Below are 16,233 nucleotides of genomic sequence, written 5' to 3' on the forward strand. Positions count from 1 at the left end.
AACTCAGAATGAGATCAATATACACTTTAATGGGATCTTTGATGACAACACCAATGATGAGTCCGATGACAGCAGAGTGTTGAATATGGTAGAAGTGAACCCCCACCATCGTCATGACCTATCACATGCCATACGGTGTCCAGTTGATAATGAGTCTGCGAACACATACGACAGGTCTGAATTGACTGCACTAGTGGGTGGCCTTGCCGTAGGTGGCCGCTTCCACTGTCATAGTCGGGGAAGATTGTCTTTCCTAAACAAAACAGTAATTAACGTGTTATCTATAATTTGAAGATTTTTTTAAACGCACTGCTATCCCTATGTCATTTTGACCATTCTGGACAGCCAGTCAATGGCGCTCCCAACCATTTCGCATTTCGCATTTAAAGTCGCCTATCTAATTTACAAGCCTTACAGTATATGGTCGCATATATGTTGTATTATTTTCCATTAAATAACTATGGACGTTAGAGATGCTACATAGTAGAATATAAATGGATTCACTGTTAATTTATATTGCCATTGTATTTAGATTAACTGCAATATAGGCCTTACGTCAAGGCTTTCGTTTTTGGCTTTCCGTTTATTATCGAATGCTGTATTTTTCGGCATGAACTAATTGCAATAACGTAAGGGCACAAGTCAAATGTACGCGCCCAGCAATTATATCATAGGCAATTAAAGAAGAGCCACGTCAGCAATCAAATATAAAAATCTCTGCAGCTACCCATCCGACCTCCTCTGCGTTAAATGGGTGGCGAACCACTACACAACGGGATAAACAGGTAGTGGTGAGAGCGCCCCACTGGTTCGAAATCCGCTTGATAGCACAGCAGCACAGGGAGACAAGAAGATGGATATATTTGAATAGGGAACATGCATTTTAGATGGCCAATGTAGCATATGGAGGGATTTCCGTTCACAGCTTGAACCAAACTATACAGGAACAGTAACGAAGTGAGAAAGATATGGCGCTGATCATGGCATTTTTGAGGGAACAGGACGGCTAAGTGGTAGTCGCTTGGCATGGTAATGGGTTTAATTGCTGCAGCCAGCATTCATAATCCAACTGCCTTCTGAGACCTGCCGCTGAAGACCAGGGCGGCTGAGTCGTGGCAAATTTACATAGATATAATACTGCTGCTCACGTCCTTCTCTGGCAATTTCTTATGATACACCATTTTTATTGAATGCACCAGTACTGCACTGTACTCTATAATAAATAATTGACAAGCTAACGTTGCTTTATAATACAGTAGTATACTATGCTCCTCCTCAATCCGAAGGAATACAACAGAGATCATTACTCCGTATAGCTCAGAGTTATATATATCGTTCTCACTGTTATTCCCGATTTTGATCCTGAGAACTGGGATGGAACTCTTCTAGCCTGTTCCGTTTTTACTCCACCTTACTTTTCATATTTTATATCGTGAGCCTACTACTGAATGGTCCCTGCCAGTCATGGCCGCATTAAAATATAAGCTACCATTTCTTGATGGCCTCAAGCACGTTACTCGCCACGCAGATGAAACAAATGGGGTTAGTATTGAGAATTGCATCGGGTTCGCCCAAGTCCCTCTGGGCATTGCTGGGCCTTTGCGTGTTGAAGGGCCCGACAATACAAGCGACATATTCTATGCCCCGTTAGCAACATGTGAAGCGGCTCTGGTTGCGTCCTGTTCACGGGGCTGCAAGGCATTCAATCAGTGCGGTGGCATACAGTTTGAGATCCTGGACGAGGCGATGTCGCGAGCCCCAACTTTCATATTTCCGAGCCCTAAGGAGGCGGTCTCGTTTTCTCGGCTCGTCCCCAGCCTGCAACCCCGGTTTGCCGAAGATGCCGCGTGTACAAGTCGACACGTGCAATTGCAGACGCTTACGCCACACATTATTGGATCTACCGTCCATGTTCGATTTTCGTTTCGCTGTGGAGATGCAGCTGGTCAAAATATGGTGACGATCGCGACTCAAGCATGCTGCGACAACTTCATGATGTCGCCCCTCGCAAGGCAGCTGAAGGTGGAGAAAATCCTTTCCGAAGCCCAACTAACATCGGACAAAAAGCCCTCTTGGGGAAATGTCATGCAGACGCGGGGTGTGCAAGTGATCTGTTGGGGTAAACTCACGACTGAGGTCTGCCAAAGTGTATTTAGATGCACTTCGGAAGATCTTTATCGAACTCTAGTTATTGCAAAGGAGGGTGAAATTCGGAATGGTCAGTTTGGTAGCAACATCAACGCCAGCAATATCGTTGTAGCCCTATTTATAGCATGCGGCCAAGACGCTGCTTGTGCCGTCGACGGGTCATGGAGTCAATTGACTCCAGAGTATAACTACCAAACGGGAGAACTGAGGCTATCCATGTATTTCCCCTCCCTTCCCGTAGGAGTCATTGGTGGCGGTACCTCATATGGAACTCAGAAGGAATGTCTGGGTATTTTGAATTGTGACGGCCCTGGCATGAAAGGTCGCCTGGCAGGGTTGATAGCAGCATTCTCCCTAGCGTTGGACGCAAGCACCGTTGCGGCCATCACAGAGAACACATTCTCTCACGCACACGAAAGGTTGAGGAAGAGAACGGGTAGTCGAAGAGAATTCAAAGAATAAATTGATTCAAATTGTTGAAAGTTTGAGTGCATACTATCAGAATACCGTACACGTAGCTAAGCTCACGGAATCACACCATTTTCCCAATTAAACACACTGAGCGGAAGAATAAGACAAGCTCATCTTAATATCCGCCGAAGAGGCTCAAGAGATATCCACAGACTTTGCGCCAAGTGTCTAGGCCCAATTAGTCGATATCACGTGCTTTCACAGTTTTTCAGAATCAGGAATCATCACCAGAAAAGTAAGACTTTATCCCCCACCCATACTTTTTCCTAGACTTGAGATTTTTGAAGAGAAAAACTCTCCAATAAATTCTTATCAATCAATGCCGATAATCGGAGCCAGGCACGTGTGGCCAAGTGGTAAGGCGCAGCACTCGTAAGGGATTATGCTGAGATCGAGGGTTCAAATCCCTTCATGTGCATAAATAATTTAGTTTTTTTTTTCTCACTCGGCTTGACGGATATGCATGCAACGTTGCCCCTCCCCCTCCCCCCTCTACCCCGGGGGTCACCTCCCCTTACTAATACTAGGTAGGTCTAGTCTTATTGTGTACTGAATATATAGTTAGTGATTATATTAATAAACCATGGACAATTTTTCATTATAATATAAAATTCTACGAAATTATAGTTTTGTCTATAAGCTCGATTTAGTCCGCCGTCGGTGAGACGGGTAATACGAAAAGACCACATATTATGTGATCCTTACAGAAGTGATCTATCTGGTCAACAATCTGAATCGAAGCTCTCCCGTAATGGATAAGGTTGATGGACTCTTTAGTATATTGTCAATATATATATTTGGGCAGCCTGTTCTAACCAACGTCTCAACCAGAAGAGACTGAAATCCGTAGGAATGTTTCCGTTGTTTCAGCGCTTCATGGCTTCCAATTGAAGACCAGTCTCGTCAACGGTATCCTTGATTATGGTCCTGAAGCACCATCTCTCGCACGGCCTAACGCCATTCCTACGATCTGCATGAGCCGTGATATCATTATCCAATCCATGGCCGGATCCGGTAAAACAGTTGCCTTTTCAATTGTTATTCTCCAGGCTGTGAATACAGCGATCAATGAAATCCAAGATATGTTGTGGCGCCCAAAATTCTAACATCTTGAAACCTGTTCTGACGCCTTGGAGTAGCCATCACTTTGACCCCTACTCGGGAGGTTGCCAGGCGTCTGCACTATATCATTGAACAAATTGGCGAACACATGGCTATCAAAAGCTGTCTCTGTATTAGTGGATTGCTCATGCGCCACAATATCCAAGCATTAATATCCAAACATTAGACTCCAATCCGCATGTCATTGTAGGAACATCTGGCCGACTGTAAACACTAATTACGGGCGGCAACTTGCAAACATCTCGCGTTAAAGTTATAGCTCTTGATGAAGCTGATGAAATTTTAGTCGGGGATTCAATGTGCAAGTCTTCTAAATCCTTAACCATTTGGTCCAGGTACACAGTTTGTAATGTCTTCACCAACTGCCTCGGAGGATATCTTTGAAATAGCCAATCAGTTTATGCAAGATCCAACTATGGTCCCTAACGTGATAACATAAAAGAGCAGGCACCGACGGAAGGGAAATGAAGCAATCGCTTGATTTGGGTAAAGTATGCTAGCATGACAATTAGGGTCACAATCGGGAAATAGTTTTATCTGACGGTGGTTGGACGTTCCTGTGTGAAGAAAATATCCGTCACTTCCCGGTGCAGTGTACCGAGGTCTGTGGCTTTGAGCCAAAGTCAGGGTGAGTTATGCCATCGATCATACGGTGGACCTTGTCCGAGTCGAAAATCTCATCAATGAGCTCTGCCATCGATGCCTTCCATTTCTCAATCGCTTGTCGCATGGAGCCGCAGCATAGAGCGTAAACCTTCTTGGTAGGGACGTGAAACGCCAATTTGTATAGCAGACATTCTCCTGCATTGCCAGTCGCACCTGTCAAAAAGGCAACCGAACTTGGGCAGCAGTCAATATCATCTGTAGCCTGTCACGAGCCATGGAAGCGGTAATATGATGCAAGAGTCTCGTCTTTTGCAAGACTCTTCTCTTGTGACGGATAGGGACGCTACCAGAGTCCCTCATCTAAATTATGTAGGGATAAGGAATTTGACGGTTTGTATCCATGCAAGGGGGTGCATATTCTTAGTTGGCAGCCCCTTCATTTGCAGTGCTCCCTTTAAAGTTGGTACCGAACGAAGTTCCCATTTTTAGAGGGATTTAAGAAGCCTCCTCCTAGGTGCGGCGCAGGGTGTGGCCACATGCCACACGTAGAATGTCCTCGAAATGAAGACAACGTTTAAGCTGGAAAGGCCCCAATAAAAGCCAATCATTGACTTGAAAATGGCTCCATGAAATGTACCCCCTGCTTCTAGGAGTCCGTGACACTCAGCCAGTTGCTAGTTCACCTCTAGAGAGCATGATGTGAAACACATACTGTACATATAAATGCAAGTGCAGCTGCTCCTGTCTTGGATGCTCCCTTCCGAAACCTCAACTATCACTGCAAAATTCTGCCCTTGCCTCCCACGCTATTAAATCCTCCACCACGATAAGAGCTACCATGGGTAAATCTAAGATCATGCGATACGTCGCACTGATAACTGTCCTTGCAGCTGTCTCCCTTGCCGACGTAGCGACAATTATGTCCCAGCTACAGAGCCTCCAGAAACAAGTCGAGAGCTACGACAGTGCTATCGGCAAGTATGACGGCAGTTACATGAGCATGCTCCCCATTGCCACCGGCTCCTTCAAGATGCATCAGGCAGCAAGAGAGGCTAGAAAGGCGATTGAGGATTCAGATACGATTTCCGAAGCAGATGCGTCGCAGTTGATAGGCCAAGCAGAAGATGTTGACCAAGCAATTCATCGTACACTGGACACTACAGCCTCTAAGGTACCTTTGCCTGTCTAAATCCTTCTAGGAATGCAAGGGTTTATATTGAATTCTTCCCTGATATAGGATAAAATCGCCGACGACAACGGATTCAAGCAAGTAGGCGCATTGATGCTGACGCACTTCCAAAATGAGCAGAGAGCCTTTCATGAAGTTCTCAATGGCAAACTCCCCAACTCTTCCCGGGAAAAAGTGAAAGGGACGATGAAACAAGCCGCGGACAAGTTCGATGTTGTCCTGAGACGGTATGCTTGACTTGCCGCTTTCTGCCCCGCTCTGAGGGCAGGTAGGGCATTTACTCGCCTTGTCAGTCCAACTGATCTATTTATTACCTTTCGAAATAATTGGTTGGTACTGGCACTCTGCTTGATTGAGTATTGGGAGTGTGACTGGGAGTGGCGTTGTTGTTCAATGTTTTTAACGATTGCTGAATTACAGAATATCTCTATGAAGTAACTGGTAATTCCGTGACATAATTGTAGGTCTCACATTCCATGCACCAGATTCTATCATAGATTAGTCCAAGTCCTTTTACTATTAACCTGTCGCAGCCAAAATATTAAAACTTCATCGTCGTCTGGATGCTTCATACGATGAAGCATTTTCCACGACATTTAGTATAGGTAGGATTATGGAAAAATAACATGGTGGTTGTTAGCATAGCAGTGTGATCAAGTCCTCATCAATGGGGCTTACTTTTCCTTGCCGCTGAATGTATATGCTGGTAGTCGTGGACAATGATTAGGTTCATTATTTCCCGAAGTCATAACCAACTTTATACGATTGGTCCACACGTAAAGCGTCCAGTCGAATAGAAAGAATGGATTGATCTCTGTCCACACCAGTAGAGTATCTCGGGGCCAAGGTTCATGATACTGAAAGCTCCCATTATTTTGGCAAGGACGTCATTCTGGAGTTCTCACCATTTGCTGGAGGATGTACTGCCTTGGGCCCAGGCTGTTTGGCTTTCCCGAAAGGATAGCTAATGATCCCTTCTGGAACTTTTGCTTGTGATGATGGCAACGACGATGAAGGGTAGCACTTTGAAATCACCACGTCCTTGGCTGTGGCTCCATTTTGAGTGACTTATATGGAACCGTTGGTTTCCCTGAATCTGCCAAAATGATGTGTTGGCAGACTGTACCTCTTTGTACCTTTTGTTTGGGCCCAGAGGAAGACAGTCAAGGGGCCGGGCAGTATCTCCTAGCATTGGAATAGGTGCCTCTGAGAGCTACTGGAGAGAGCCCATAGCGATGTGCTTCACAATTGTCTTTGCTGGGCCTGGAGATATATCAATCTCCCGGAACTGTACGTACTGCGGCACACGGTTCTTTATTTTCCAAGTTGCGACCACAATAATGCTTTCTGCCGAACCTCAACTAGCGACTTTTGTTTAATGGACAGCTCCATCAAGTCGCGTGACTCCACTGGTCCGAGAATGTTCAAAAAAAATAGTCCGGTAGCTCTAGAGTCTCTCCAGTTAAGCTGGATATTATTTTACCACATCCGATTCCACAGATGCCCCTTCACCAAGCTTCATCGTTGCTTTAAAATATTGGATGCGGCCTGAATTAGTGACGGATATTGTGCATATCTGCGTGTCGATGACTAGGCTGCCTTTGGTATCGAAGGAAGAAGCCGCTTGGTTTGAGAAGGTATAAGAAACAACCAAGTCCCGCACCTCAATACTCTCGATCAGTTGGGTGACCGTCCCTCGGATACGAAAATATTATCTGTCTATGTGACATACTTGTTGCAGTGCGGACGTACATGCAAGGGAGGGGGTGAGAAATTTTAGCATAAAGTATAATCGCACAAATCAACCCTGACAAATGGGCAGCATAGTTATTTACGTTGTTTCCTTGCACAGAAGTATCACCCTATCATCAATTATTTGCAAGTGTTGGAGTTCTGAACTCTCCATGGAGGTTTATACCAAAGACAGGGCCCCATCCCCGTTCCCATTGATCCCCCCAAGGACTACTACCCTTGGGAATATGAGCTGCTTTGATATCGTCGTTATTTTCACTGGTTCCAGTCTCTCTTCCTTTTAGGAAATTTTTATCTCCGCTCGCTATAGCACTCGATATGTGGGCCTGCAATAGAACAAGTTCTAGTTAGCTGCTGAGCTGAATTTGACCAGTGGTATCCTATAACAGCCGGTGATTGAGTGAATCTGCGGCCTGGAGAGATCTATGTACGTTATCCTGAACACAGGCTACCACCGGCGTTTCGCGCACTGGACATCCCGAGCGTCAACTTTTGGTGAGATTGACTATAGCCATTGGAGCTATACAGATGCAATGGCCTATCATATGGTGAGTATACCATCACTATGCCCACCATCGATACAAGAAACGATCGGGACCCATATAATGCTCGATGAGCTTTTCTCTTTGCCATATCCGTTGACTCCTTGGATATCACCCTGAGTTGTGAGGGGAAGTTGATATTTCGAACCTGAAGGGCCCAATAGTAGTCTGGCTGCAGAAGTACTATGCTCCACTGGCTATAATCGGAGCTTTAGTGCCCGTGATCATCGCCCACTCTGGCTGGGATTACTGGCAGGGTGGAGCGGTCTATGCTGTCTTCCAGGTAGCCGTCACAATCCACAGTAAATTTTTCGTGAATTCAACCTCACATGCCTCTCGGGCATGCACCCAACCTTATTCCAGCGCCCCATACATCGCGAAATGTGCCGTTTGTTGCCGTACTTGCAGCAGTTGAGGACGGTCACCCCGGTCAAACCAAGGTCGGCCCAGCTCGTGCCGCGTCGATACCGGCCAGAGAAAGTGTGATGGATTATCAGGCTACTATTTAAGGGGACCTCTGATAAACTCCTATGTGTTGGAAATATTATACAGAAACTGCTAAAACTCATATTCCTGCGAACGTGCAATTAATGGACATTGAAGGGATGATATAAAAGAGCTAGAAATTTTCCTATAAATTCAAAACTCCAATGGATAGACATTCCTGGGGATGTAAAATCAAGGAGAACATTGGAATGTTAACTGCTCTGTTTAACGTGGTGTAGAAATAAGCCCATTGATCAGAAAATCACACGAAGAAAATCAAGACTATATTTGTCTTATTAAAACATCGCCTGACTCCTGGATACATAGCATCATACCATTATAGGTCCTTGCACTTTGAAGCATACTTATCAAAATATTGTGGTATCAACTGTTCCCAAAGCTCTTCCCCTTCCAGATACACCTTGGCTTTCTTACACATATCCTCAGTAACAATAAAGGAATATGGCTCCACCTTGTTCATCGCAACCGACACCATATTCTCCTTTAGGCACTGTCCGATGGCATCCAGGTTAGAGCCCTGACAAACATCCTGATCCCGCATTGACCCTGCACAGTTGTCTATTAAATCGTTTGTGACGTCTGTTGAAATGCCGCTTGTGATCTTGGGGACGTTAGGCAAGCCCATCTTGCCCATAGTGGAGGACAGCAGTGGATCAAAGAGAGCTTCTTTTCCCCAGTCTTTGAATTGGGATACAGTTGGCTTGCAGCCCTTCTGGCAGACTATGGTATCGAATTTCTGAAGGAGAGTCTCAAGCTTATTATTATCCTTGAAGGGATCTATAGCGTCGCAGCTTTTTGGGAGACAGTTGGTGACGGAGCTCCACAGGTAGGTCGCCAGTAGAATGCAGTTTTGAAGATGCATTTTGATTTTGTATTAAAGCCTTAAGATAATATTTGCTGTGAAAATGATAGATCGTTATCCTTGCAAGGTAAAAATATTTCTTTTTCATATTAAGTGGGATGGTCCGCAGGGAGCAGCTTAGTTGTAAGGGTTGACGAATGGAATGCAGATCACAATAAACAACAAATAATAGGAAAGTACGGAATGATAGACATTAATATTCTTCCTTATTTCTATGGGAACATGACCTGGTTTTTTGAATTTCGTTTGTAGCATATCTTTCCTTGGTATTAGTATCTGCAGAAATATCCCTCTCACACAAGTTTTATTAATAGCAGCTTTATACATATTGCTCTGTATGTATTTGACATAGTTATAAGTGTAATAAAAATTCTGCAACCAGCCCTTTCACCTACCACCTCCAAGACAGTTTTAAAAATCTTATTAAGTATTTTGATTTACACATAACTATTGTTATGATTTCCCGACAGAAAATTCCTATAAGGTAATTAGAAGCTACTGTAACTCAAGGGTCTTTGCTCTATTACACAGAATGCAGGGAAAGTAAGTAGGCCGAATACAAGAATATTCAGCTATAGTCCTGCATCTTTTCTGTGACTAGGGCTACAGTTCTGTTTTACATCTGCAGAGTCCACACCTTTCCACACTGCTACGGATTGGATCCTAGGTGTAGTGTAGACTAAATCCGCAATCCACCCAGTTTTCAATAAGGTCTAGCATGACCCATATATATATATAATGAGTGAATGCTCCTCGTCAGCTTCGCTTATTAGACTATCACTAATTAAACTAGATTTTGTAGATTCTACGTAAATTAATTCCAGTACACAAGACCACAGGGTGCGGAAAATTGGGTTTCCTCTCCACTCAGCCGTAAATATGACCTCCAAAAAGCTTCGTCTTCGTGAGAGGTAATATACAGCAAAAAAAAACCCAACCCGGTGCCATTCAGACGGGGAGACTGTACACTCAGGTTCTCATCTCGGCTAAATTGGTTAGAGCTCAACTAATCTTCTAAGAGTTTTCCCAGTGCAGCCTTATCTTGGTTCGGTAACCTCTTTCCTCTCAAGTACTCGCATCCCTGGTAGTATGTACCGCATCATTTGATCCTAGAGGGATTCTGGGGGATCAAGTGTATGTAATGCTGTCGGATATGACACCAAGTCATGTACCCGAAAGCCTGGTTGAAGAAGTCTATCCACCAAACTAGATGCCTGGTGTGATAGTGTGTGGCTGAACTGTGCCTGAGTTGTTAGGCGATTGTTTATAGAGACAAAAATATGGAAGCATACTAACTTTTGCCGGGACATCTGCACCGGGGGGACGTCCGGCGCCACTCTCTGGGACAGCAGTTGAGGATTTGTTTGAGAACTGTCTGTAGAGCCTTAGAGTCAAAGATGGTTTGGGGGAAAGGCGTGAACGAGGTGGTGGACGTGAGTGCAGAGGTAAAAAGCTTCTCTTCCTTTCATTTCCACTTCCCCAGGTCTATCAGCCCAAATCTCGCTTGGTGCATTAATGCACCGCAGCGCCCCTTGTGAAGACCTAGGTCTGTCTGGCTGGGTGGTGGTGCTCTGCTTTACCACTATGCCGCAGCAAAAGAGGCACATCGATGACTCCGGTCATTGGACTCGGCGTACTATAGCAGCTTGGGACATGTGACAACCCCTGTCTCTTTATAGGATATATCGAAATTTCTAAACCTAGCATATATTATTACTAGGTCGTCCTTTTGATAAAATAGTCGGTAGAAAGTTTTTTCGAGGCGAAGTACTCTCTACCAAGAGTACAAGATTAGTCACAGAGTCAGAATACGCAGTTCGGAAGAAACAGCAGAATCTAACTAGAATCATCAAATCAGAGGTCCCTCTCATGAGGGTAATGTCACGGGCTAGTAGCCGATTCAACCTATATAATAGATTTGGACTAAAAGAACTCGCTGAAGGGCTTCTATCTGCGGCCGCGGCGGCCGAACAGGTAAATGTGTGTGCGAGGTAAACGAGATCATGTGATCGGGAGAGTTCTACACGACCTCGCGAGTGCCCGGTATACGGGCTCGAGCACTTTGCGGGCCCTGCCCGCTACAGGTAAGATGTTAGGGCCCTACGCCCCAACATACCTCCAGCTCGGAAGTGTGTCACGTGGGCAGACGGTATCCCCCACAGAAGTTGATCCACGGCTCCGCCGTGGATCCAATTTCCTCTCCGTGCTTCGCATTCTAGTCAATGGGAACACCATTATTGGATGAGCGGCCCAACAATGAGTAACAACATTCTTTCTTGGTCCCACTGCAGTAAAAAAAAATATTTTTACCTTTTTGGTTGTGGTGATTAACAAGATACCCACCGACCCACTCTAAAGAGTAAGTAATAACCATGGAATAAAACCAACATTGTAATAAATTAATACCCTAGTAAAGGGTAAAGATAAATCATTAATACTGTTTTAACAAAATTACCAGCCTTGATCAGCCGTTCCCCAGAGTTCGATGTGAACCCTTGGTAATAGATTGGCTGGTTCCCTTGGGCCCTTCCGACCCTGATTGCGGGGCCATACAATAATACAACACTTCGGAGATATATAACTCTTAGATATTCAGTCAGTCCCGCATACAAGAATACGACACATAAAACGTCTTAAATGATCAGTTCTAGCTCTTCTTGATTGTATTAATTTTATAATAATTATTCTGATGATTATGTCTTGATTATTTTGATTTTTGTTGGAAATCAGGATGCCTAAGGCACCTTCGTATATCCTAGTCCCGCAGCGATCTGATATATCACATTCAGGGCCAAGGGACACGTAGACATGAGGAAGCGTTTGTCTACGCTCTCTCTCCTAGATAGATGAACATACTCACAAGGCGATACTAGATCGCACGATAGTTTCAATATACTATTTAGTCACCGCTATCCTAGCACCTCACGACATAGCTTCTTCCCCCGAGGCTTTCAACAATTTTCTGGAAAGGGCCTTGTTTTTACCCCTCTTTAGTCACATGATCCTGGCCACGTACAGCCATTCTATCTGACACTAATTAGCCCCTGTAGAAAGTATTAATGTAATTCCATCACCCGTTAGTAGTCCCAATAAAATACGCGAAAATTATATGGTTCTTTGTAAGTGGGGTAAGAAAAGGGGAATAGTTGATTTTGAAACGTCATTGTTGGAAGGACCACGTCCCGTTCGGTAGGATATCCATAAGACGGCTGATGACGTGCATCATCTGTCAAATACAGGAACACCCGCACCAAGGGGTTGATGGGCCTGTGCTTTACCAAAAGTCGGTCCCAGCTATTGTAAAGGAATCTACATTTTCCAGCTAGAATGCCATGGATGACCGCAGAATGCACCAAGTATCCAGACTACTTCTGTGACGAACGCACCAGGTAGCCTGTTTGCATTGTTTGTATCTAGCTTTGTTTATCTCCCCGCATAGTCCCCTCACCACCTTTCTTCCTCCTCCCCACGTTTGAAATTTTCGTTAGATAGCACCAATTTCATCAAGTTGTTTGGCCGTCACATAAAAGACTTATGTGTGCGGTAAATAAGTGGTATTGATAGGAAGTAGCCTGATACAGTATAGCCTACTTTCACTGTAAAGCCTGCATAGATTTGTATGATGTTATGCTTATCAATGATCTATAAGGGCTTGAGCCATTATAAACTTTATAAGTAACCTACCGAATAGGATATTCTATATCCTGAGATTTAGTCATTGGTTCGCACCAACAACTTGAAGTCGATCATAGCTGTATATCCTGAACAAATTTCATTCCACACGGTTCTTTGTGGCACTGGACCAGTCAAGCTGACCGCTGCCCAAAGAGGCAAAAACTTCAAATCTTCGAATTTTAAAGTAGTGCCAACTGACTATTCAATACTTATTACACGAATACTGCTCCCTGAAAGCCAGCAAGTGTTGTTGCCGGAACCATCCCAGTCCACAATCAAGAGGCTCTTTTATGTCGTACCTACTTGTCTTGGTAAATACGCAGGCAAGGTCAATAGTGTTGAACAAGATTTGGGTTCAACAACTACGGAAATTACAACCAGACAGATCAGACAAGTTTAAACAGATTCATGAGTGATCTGGTAGGAGCCCTTACACTTCCCATAAAATTTGGTCGAATAGAGTTCTTCTCATTATAATTGGCTGACCTTTACGGAGATTTCATTGACAAGAGAAACTTTTCTATGTCGAAGCGCGTATTCAAACACAGGGCTGAAAAAATATAGTCAATAGTATACCATTACACACCTCCGAATATCTATTTGCTGTTGAGGAAGCCTCTCGGTTTCAACAAACAGCAATTGTGACTCAAAAACGGAAGTATTGCAATTAAACCAAAGATTATATCGCTTTTACACCCGGCGACTTCCATGAAATCTAGGTTCCTACTGTCAGAACTCTACAGCTCCGTCTACAGCTACTTTCAGTTGGAACCGGGGGAGGCGCCCCGTCTGTTCCCGTCTCAGCTTGAGTTGGAAGGATTAGGCCGACGACTTGTTGCCACTCAGCAGCGAGCAAGAACTCGAGTTTTACGAGCGGTTTGCCGTGGGAGAGCATACCTATCACGGCTCACCAGCCTCCCCCACCCGACTATGAAGCAATGTGATTATGATACAGTACTACGAAGCGGGCACCAATTGAACCACTCGCTCCACAATTCAGGGTCATTCCATTTGAACGATAGCTTCCTGGTAATTTCGGCCTCGCCCTTAGCAAAAGTACAAACGGATTCATTATCCAATTATTATGGTGTGACAGTCCAAGAGCATGCATTAGCGCAAGCCAAGATGTGATTCTCCTTACATCAATTAGACAGGCATTAACACAAGAAGTGCTTGTTTCAGCGCTCTCGACGCCGGTGATAACCAACCATACATAGCTCAGGCAAATAGATAGAAGTGCTAAAGCCGTCGGAAAGAAACTGACTACCTCTCACTCCTCAACAAATTGCAAAATCGAGGGAGGGTATGAACAGCGGCGTTTTAGATACAGTTTCAGTGACCTGGCCTTATCAAAACCGGCGCTGTTCACGAATGACGGAAATCGTTCACGCAAAGAGATGGTATAACTACCAAGAAAACGCAGTTTTTCGTCACATTTTTCATTCCCCCCGGGAAAATTAGACTTATAAAGAATCTATCAGAAGATAATAAAGGGTCGGCCTCTAGTCATCTATCGCACACATTTGAACCACTGGGGAATTTGTTTAAGTATCAAGTTATTGAACATGGAGGGAACTTTCGGAAGGTAGGGGCTTTCTATATTTTATGATTCCACACTTAGAAAACTCAGAATTGGGTAGTTGCATTACTTCACCACTGTTTACTTTTCAAATTGGCCTAGAAAAGAGGGAATTCACAGTGCACTCTTATGCCTTGGCAAATCTTTCCCCAAGTCTTGATAGGCTTATGAATGGCGCAGTGATTGAGGCAAAGACCAGGCGTGTTGATTGGTCAGATGCGATGAGGATACCTTCGTTCGGTGTGCGAATATGCTTACCTACATGACTACACGCCGCCCTCACCTCACCAGATGGCGACTGGCCGGTTGTCTCGAAGAACGAAAAGCGTTCATGAAAGATAAAAAAGAAGTAAAGAAAAAACAGCTTTTCCAGAAGAATGGCATTGATGCCGAGCCATCCCAGAGCCGGAGCCTGAGTCCGAGATCTGATGCAACCGGAGGCTGAAGGGTCACCAGCGGATGAGGACAGGTTACATATAAAGAAAAGAGTATATGGACAGACATCTTCGTGATTCATTTTGAGATTGACTATCGATTTTCCCCCAACTATGAGCACGTAAAGGACCGTTTCTCTCTGAAGCAAATGGAAGGGCCAGGATTTCACACCTGTCTTCCTGGGACATGCTCGGCTCTATGTCTTGGCGATAAATACGGGATCGAGTCCCTCTGCCAGTTGGTTCTCTCTAGATTCTCAAACACTGAAGCTATTCACTTTTATCGCCGCTTGACAGGGGTTATTGAGTTTGTGCGATTCGTATATTCTGAGACGCTCCGCCACGCCCACAGGATAGGTGCCTTGCGAAATTTAGCAACGTCTTATATTGTGTCTGCTCTCGGACAGCTTGGTGACGATAAAAATTTCGAGGGGCTGTTAGAGGTGGCGATCTCGTTGTTGATTTCTGACATGCTGTTTGGAAGGCAGATGGTGCAGGTGCTTGTAAAATACATAAACCCAAATGTACAAGGTCAGGGTGATATGTCGGTTGCTCCAGCCTGTTGAAAAAATGAGGTTCTTAATGCACACCCTAAACTGGACTCGTCTTCTGTCAAAAATACGATTCCGACCCCATCACTGGCTAGAAGCTCGAGTCAATGAATGGTAACCCGCGTGTTTGCTCAGCAACGAGAACATGCGGTTATGACCTCGGGCAACCACTAGGTTTTCAATGCTGGGAAGCCTCTCCCCAAGCTGGAAAATGCCGAAGATCAAGGCGGCTCTTATTGTGGCCGTGCTCTTTAATCTGTTGACATTGAATGCCCCATGCTATTGTAACCAGCCCTTGTCAATCGTTTTTTGAATCTCATAAACGATTCTATTTCATCCTATATTCTGTACATCTGACCTAGTTATGCCAATTCCGTAACCCTTGTAGCCGGATTAACAGTCCATCCAAATCGCTCATTTGGTACGCTCCGCTTTCATCACCCAATATGTATTGGCACAGGCATATTCGCAAGGCGACTTGTGAAACCACGGGACAGCAGTAGCACCACAATTCTTGCTGATTTGATGACTTTAGCTGTTTCATTGCCCAACCCTCCAGCTTCCTCGCAAAATGTACTCTAGAATATTCCTCCAAAATGACATAATCATCATATCTGAAGCAACCACTCTTGAGGAGGACCTTGCTTGTCAGTCGTTGGTGAGAATGAAGATTGAGGCCAAATGGCGCAAATCTCAGCCTCGACCCAATCAACCACCCCAACTAGATTGCAAGACGTTTTATACACTTGCAGACGTCAAAATCTTTGTGGAGGAGCATCATAGGAAGAGAAAAAA

General features: G+C 44.6%; 4 protein-coding genes and 1 non-coding gene across 5 annotated transcripts; 4 read left to right on the plus strand and 1 right to left on the minus strand.

Annotated features, from left to right (window-relative positions):
- Positions 1 to 1,464: 1,464 nt before the first annotated feature.
- ATNIH1004_009299 (hydroxymethylglutaryl-CoA reductase) lies at positions 1,465 to 2,610 on the plus strand (the record flags this gene model as incomplete). Its single annotated transcript, XM_033573896.1, has 1 exon — positions 1,465 to 2,610. The coding sequence occupies one exon, from the start codon at positions 1,465 to 1,467 to the stop codon at positions 2,608 to 2,610; it is 1,146 nt and encodes a 381-aa protein (XP_033424448.1).
- Positions 2,611 to 2,958: 348 nt separating this feature from the next.
- ATNIH1004_009300 lies at positions 2,959 to 3,037 on the plus strand. The gene has a single exon. It is a non-coding gene; the product is annotated as a tRNA-Thr (tRNA).
- A 333-nt stretch (positions 3,038 to 3,370) lies between these two features.
- On the plus strand, positions 3,371 to 3,725 carry FAL1_1 (RNA helicase; the record flags this gene model as incomplete). The annotated part of the gene is made up of 2 exons (XM_033573897.1): positions 3,371 to 3,395; positions 3,451 to 3,725. 2 exons carry the CDS (start codon positions 3,371 to 3,373, stop codon positions 3,723 to 3,725), a joined length of 300 nt encoding a protein of 99 aa, XP_033424449.1.
- A 1,460-nt stretch (positions 3,726 to 5,185) lies between these two features.
- Positions 5,186 to 5,773, plus strand: ATNIH1004_009302 (cell wall mannoprotein 1 family protein; the record flags this gene model as incomplete). The annotated part of the gene is made up of 3 exons (XM_033573898.1): positions 5,186 to 5,189; positions 5,238 to 5,518; positions 5,585 to 5,773. 3 exons carry the CDS (start codon positions 5,186 to 5,188, stop codon positions 5,771 to 5,773), a joined length of 474 nt encoding a protein of 157 aa, XP_033424450.1.
- A 2,880-nt stretch (positions 5,774 to 8,653) lies between these two features.
- Positions 8,654 to 9,199, minus strand: ATNIH1004_009303 (uncharacterized protein; the record flags this gene model as incomplete). The annotated part of the gene is made up of 1 exon (XM_033573899.1): positions 8,654 to 9,199. One exon carries the CDS (start codon positions 9,197 to 9,199, stop codon positions 8,654 to 8,656), a length of 546 nt encoding a protein of 181 aa, XP_033424451.1.
- Between the last annotated feature and the right edge of the window lie 7,034 nt (positions 9,200 to 16,233).

Source organism: Aspergillus tanneri (assembly GCF_003426965.1).
Source record: "Aspergillus tanneri strain NIH1004 chromosome Unknown AapTan_6_pilon_pilon_pilon, whole genome shotgun sequence".
In the NCBI taxonomy this organism is placed as follows: Eukaryota; Fungi; Ascomycota; class Eurotiomycetes; order Eurotiales; family Aspergillaceae; genus Aspergillus; species Aspergillus tanneri.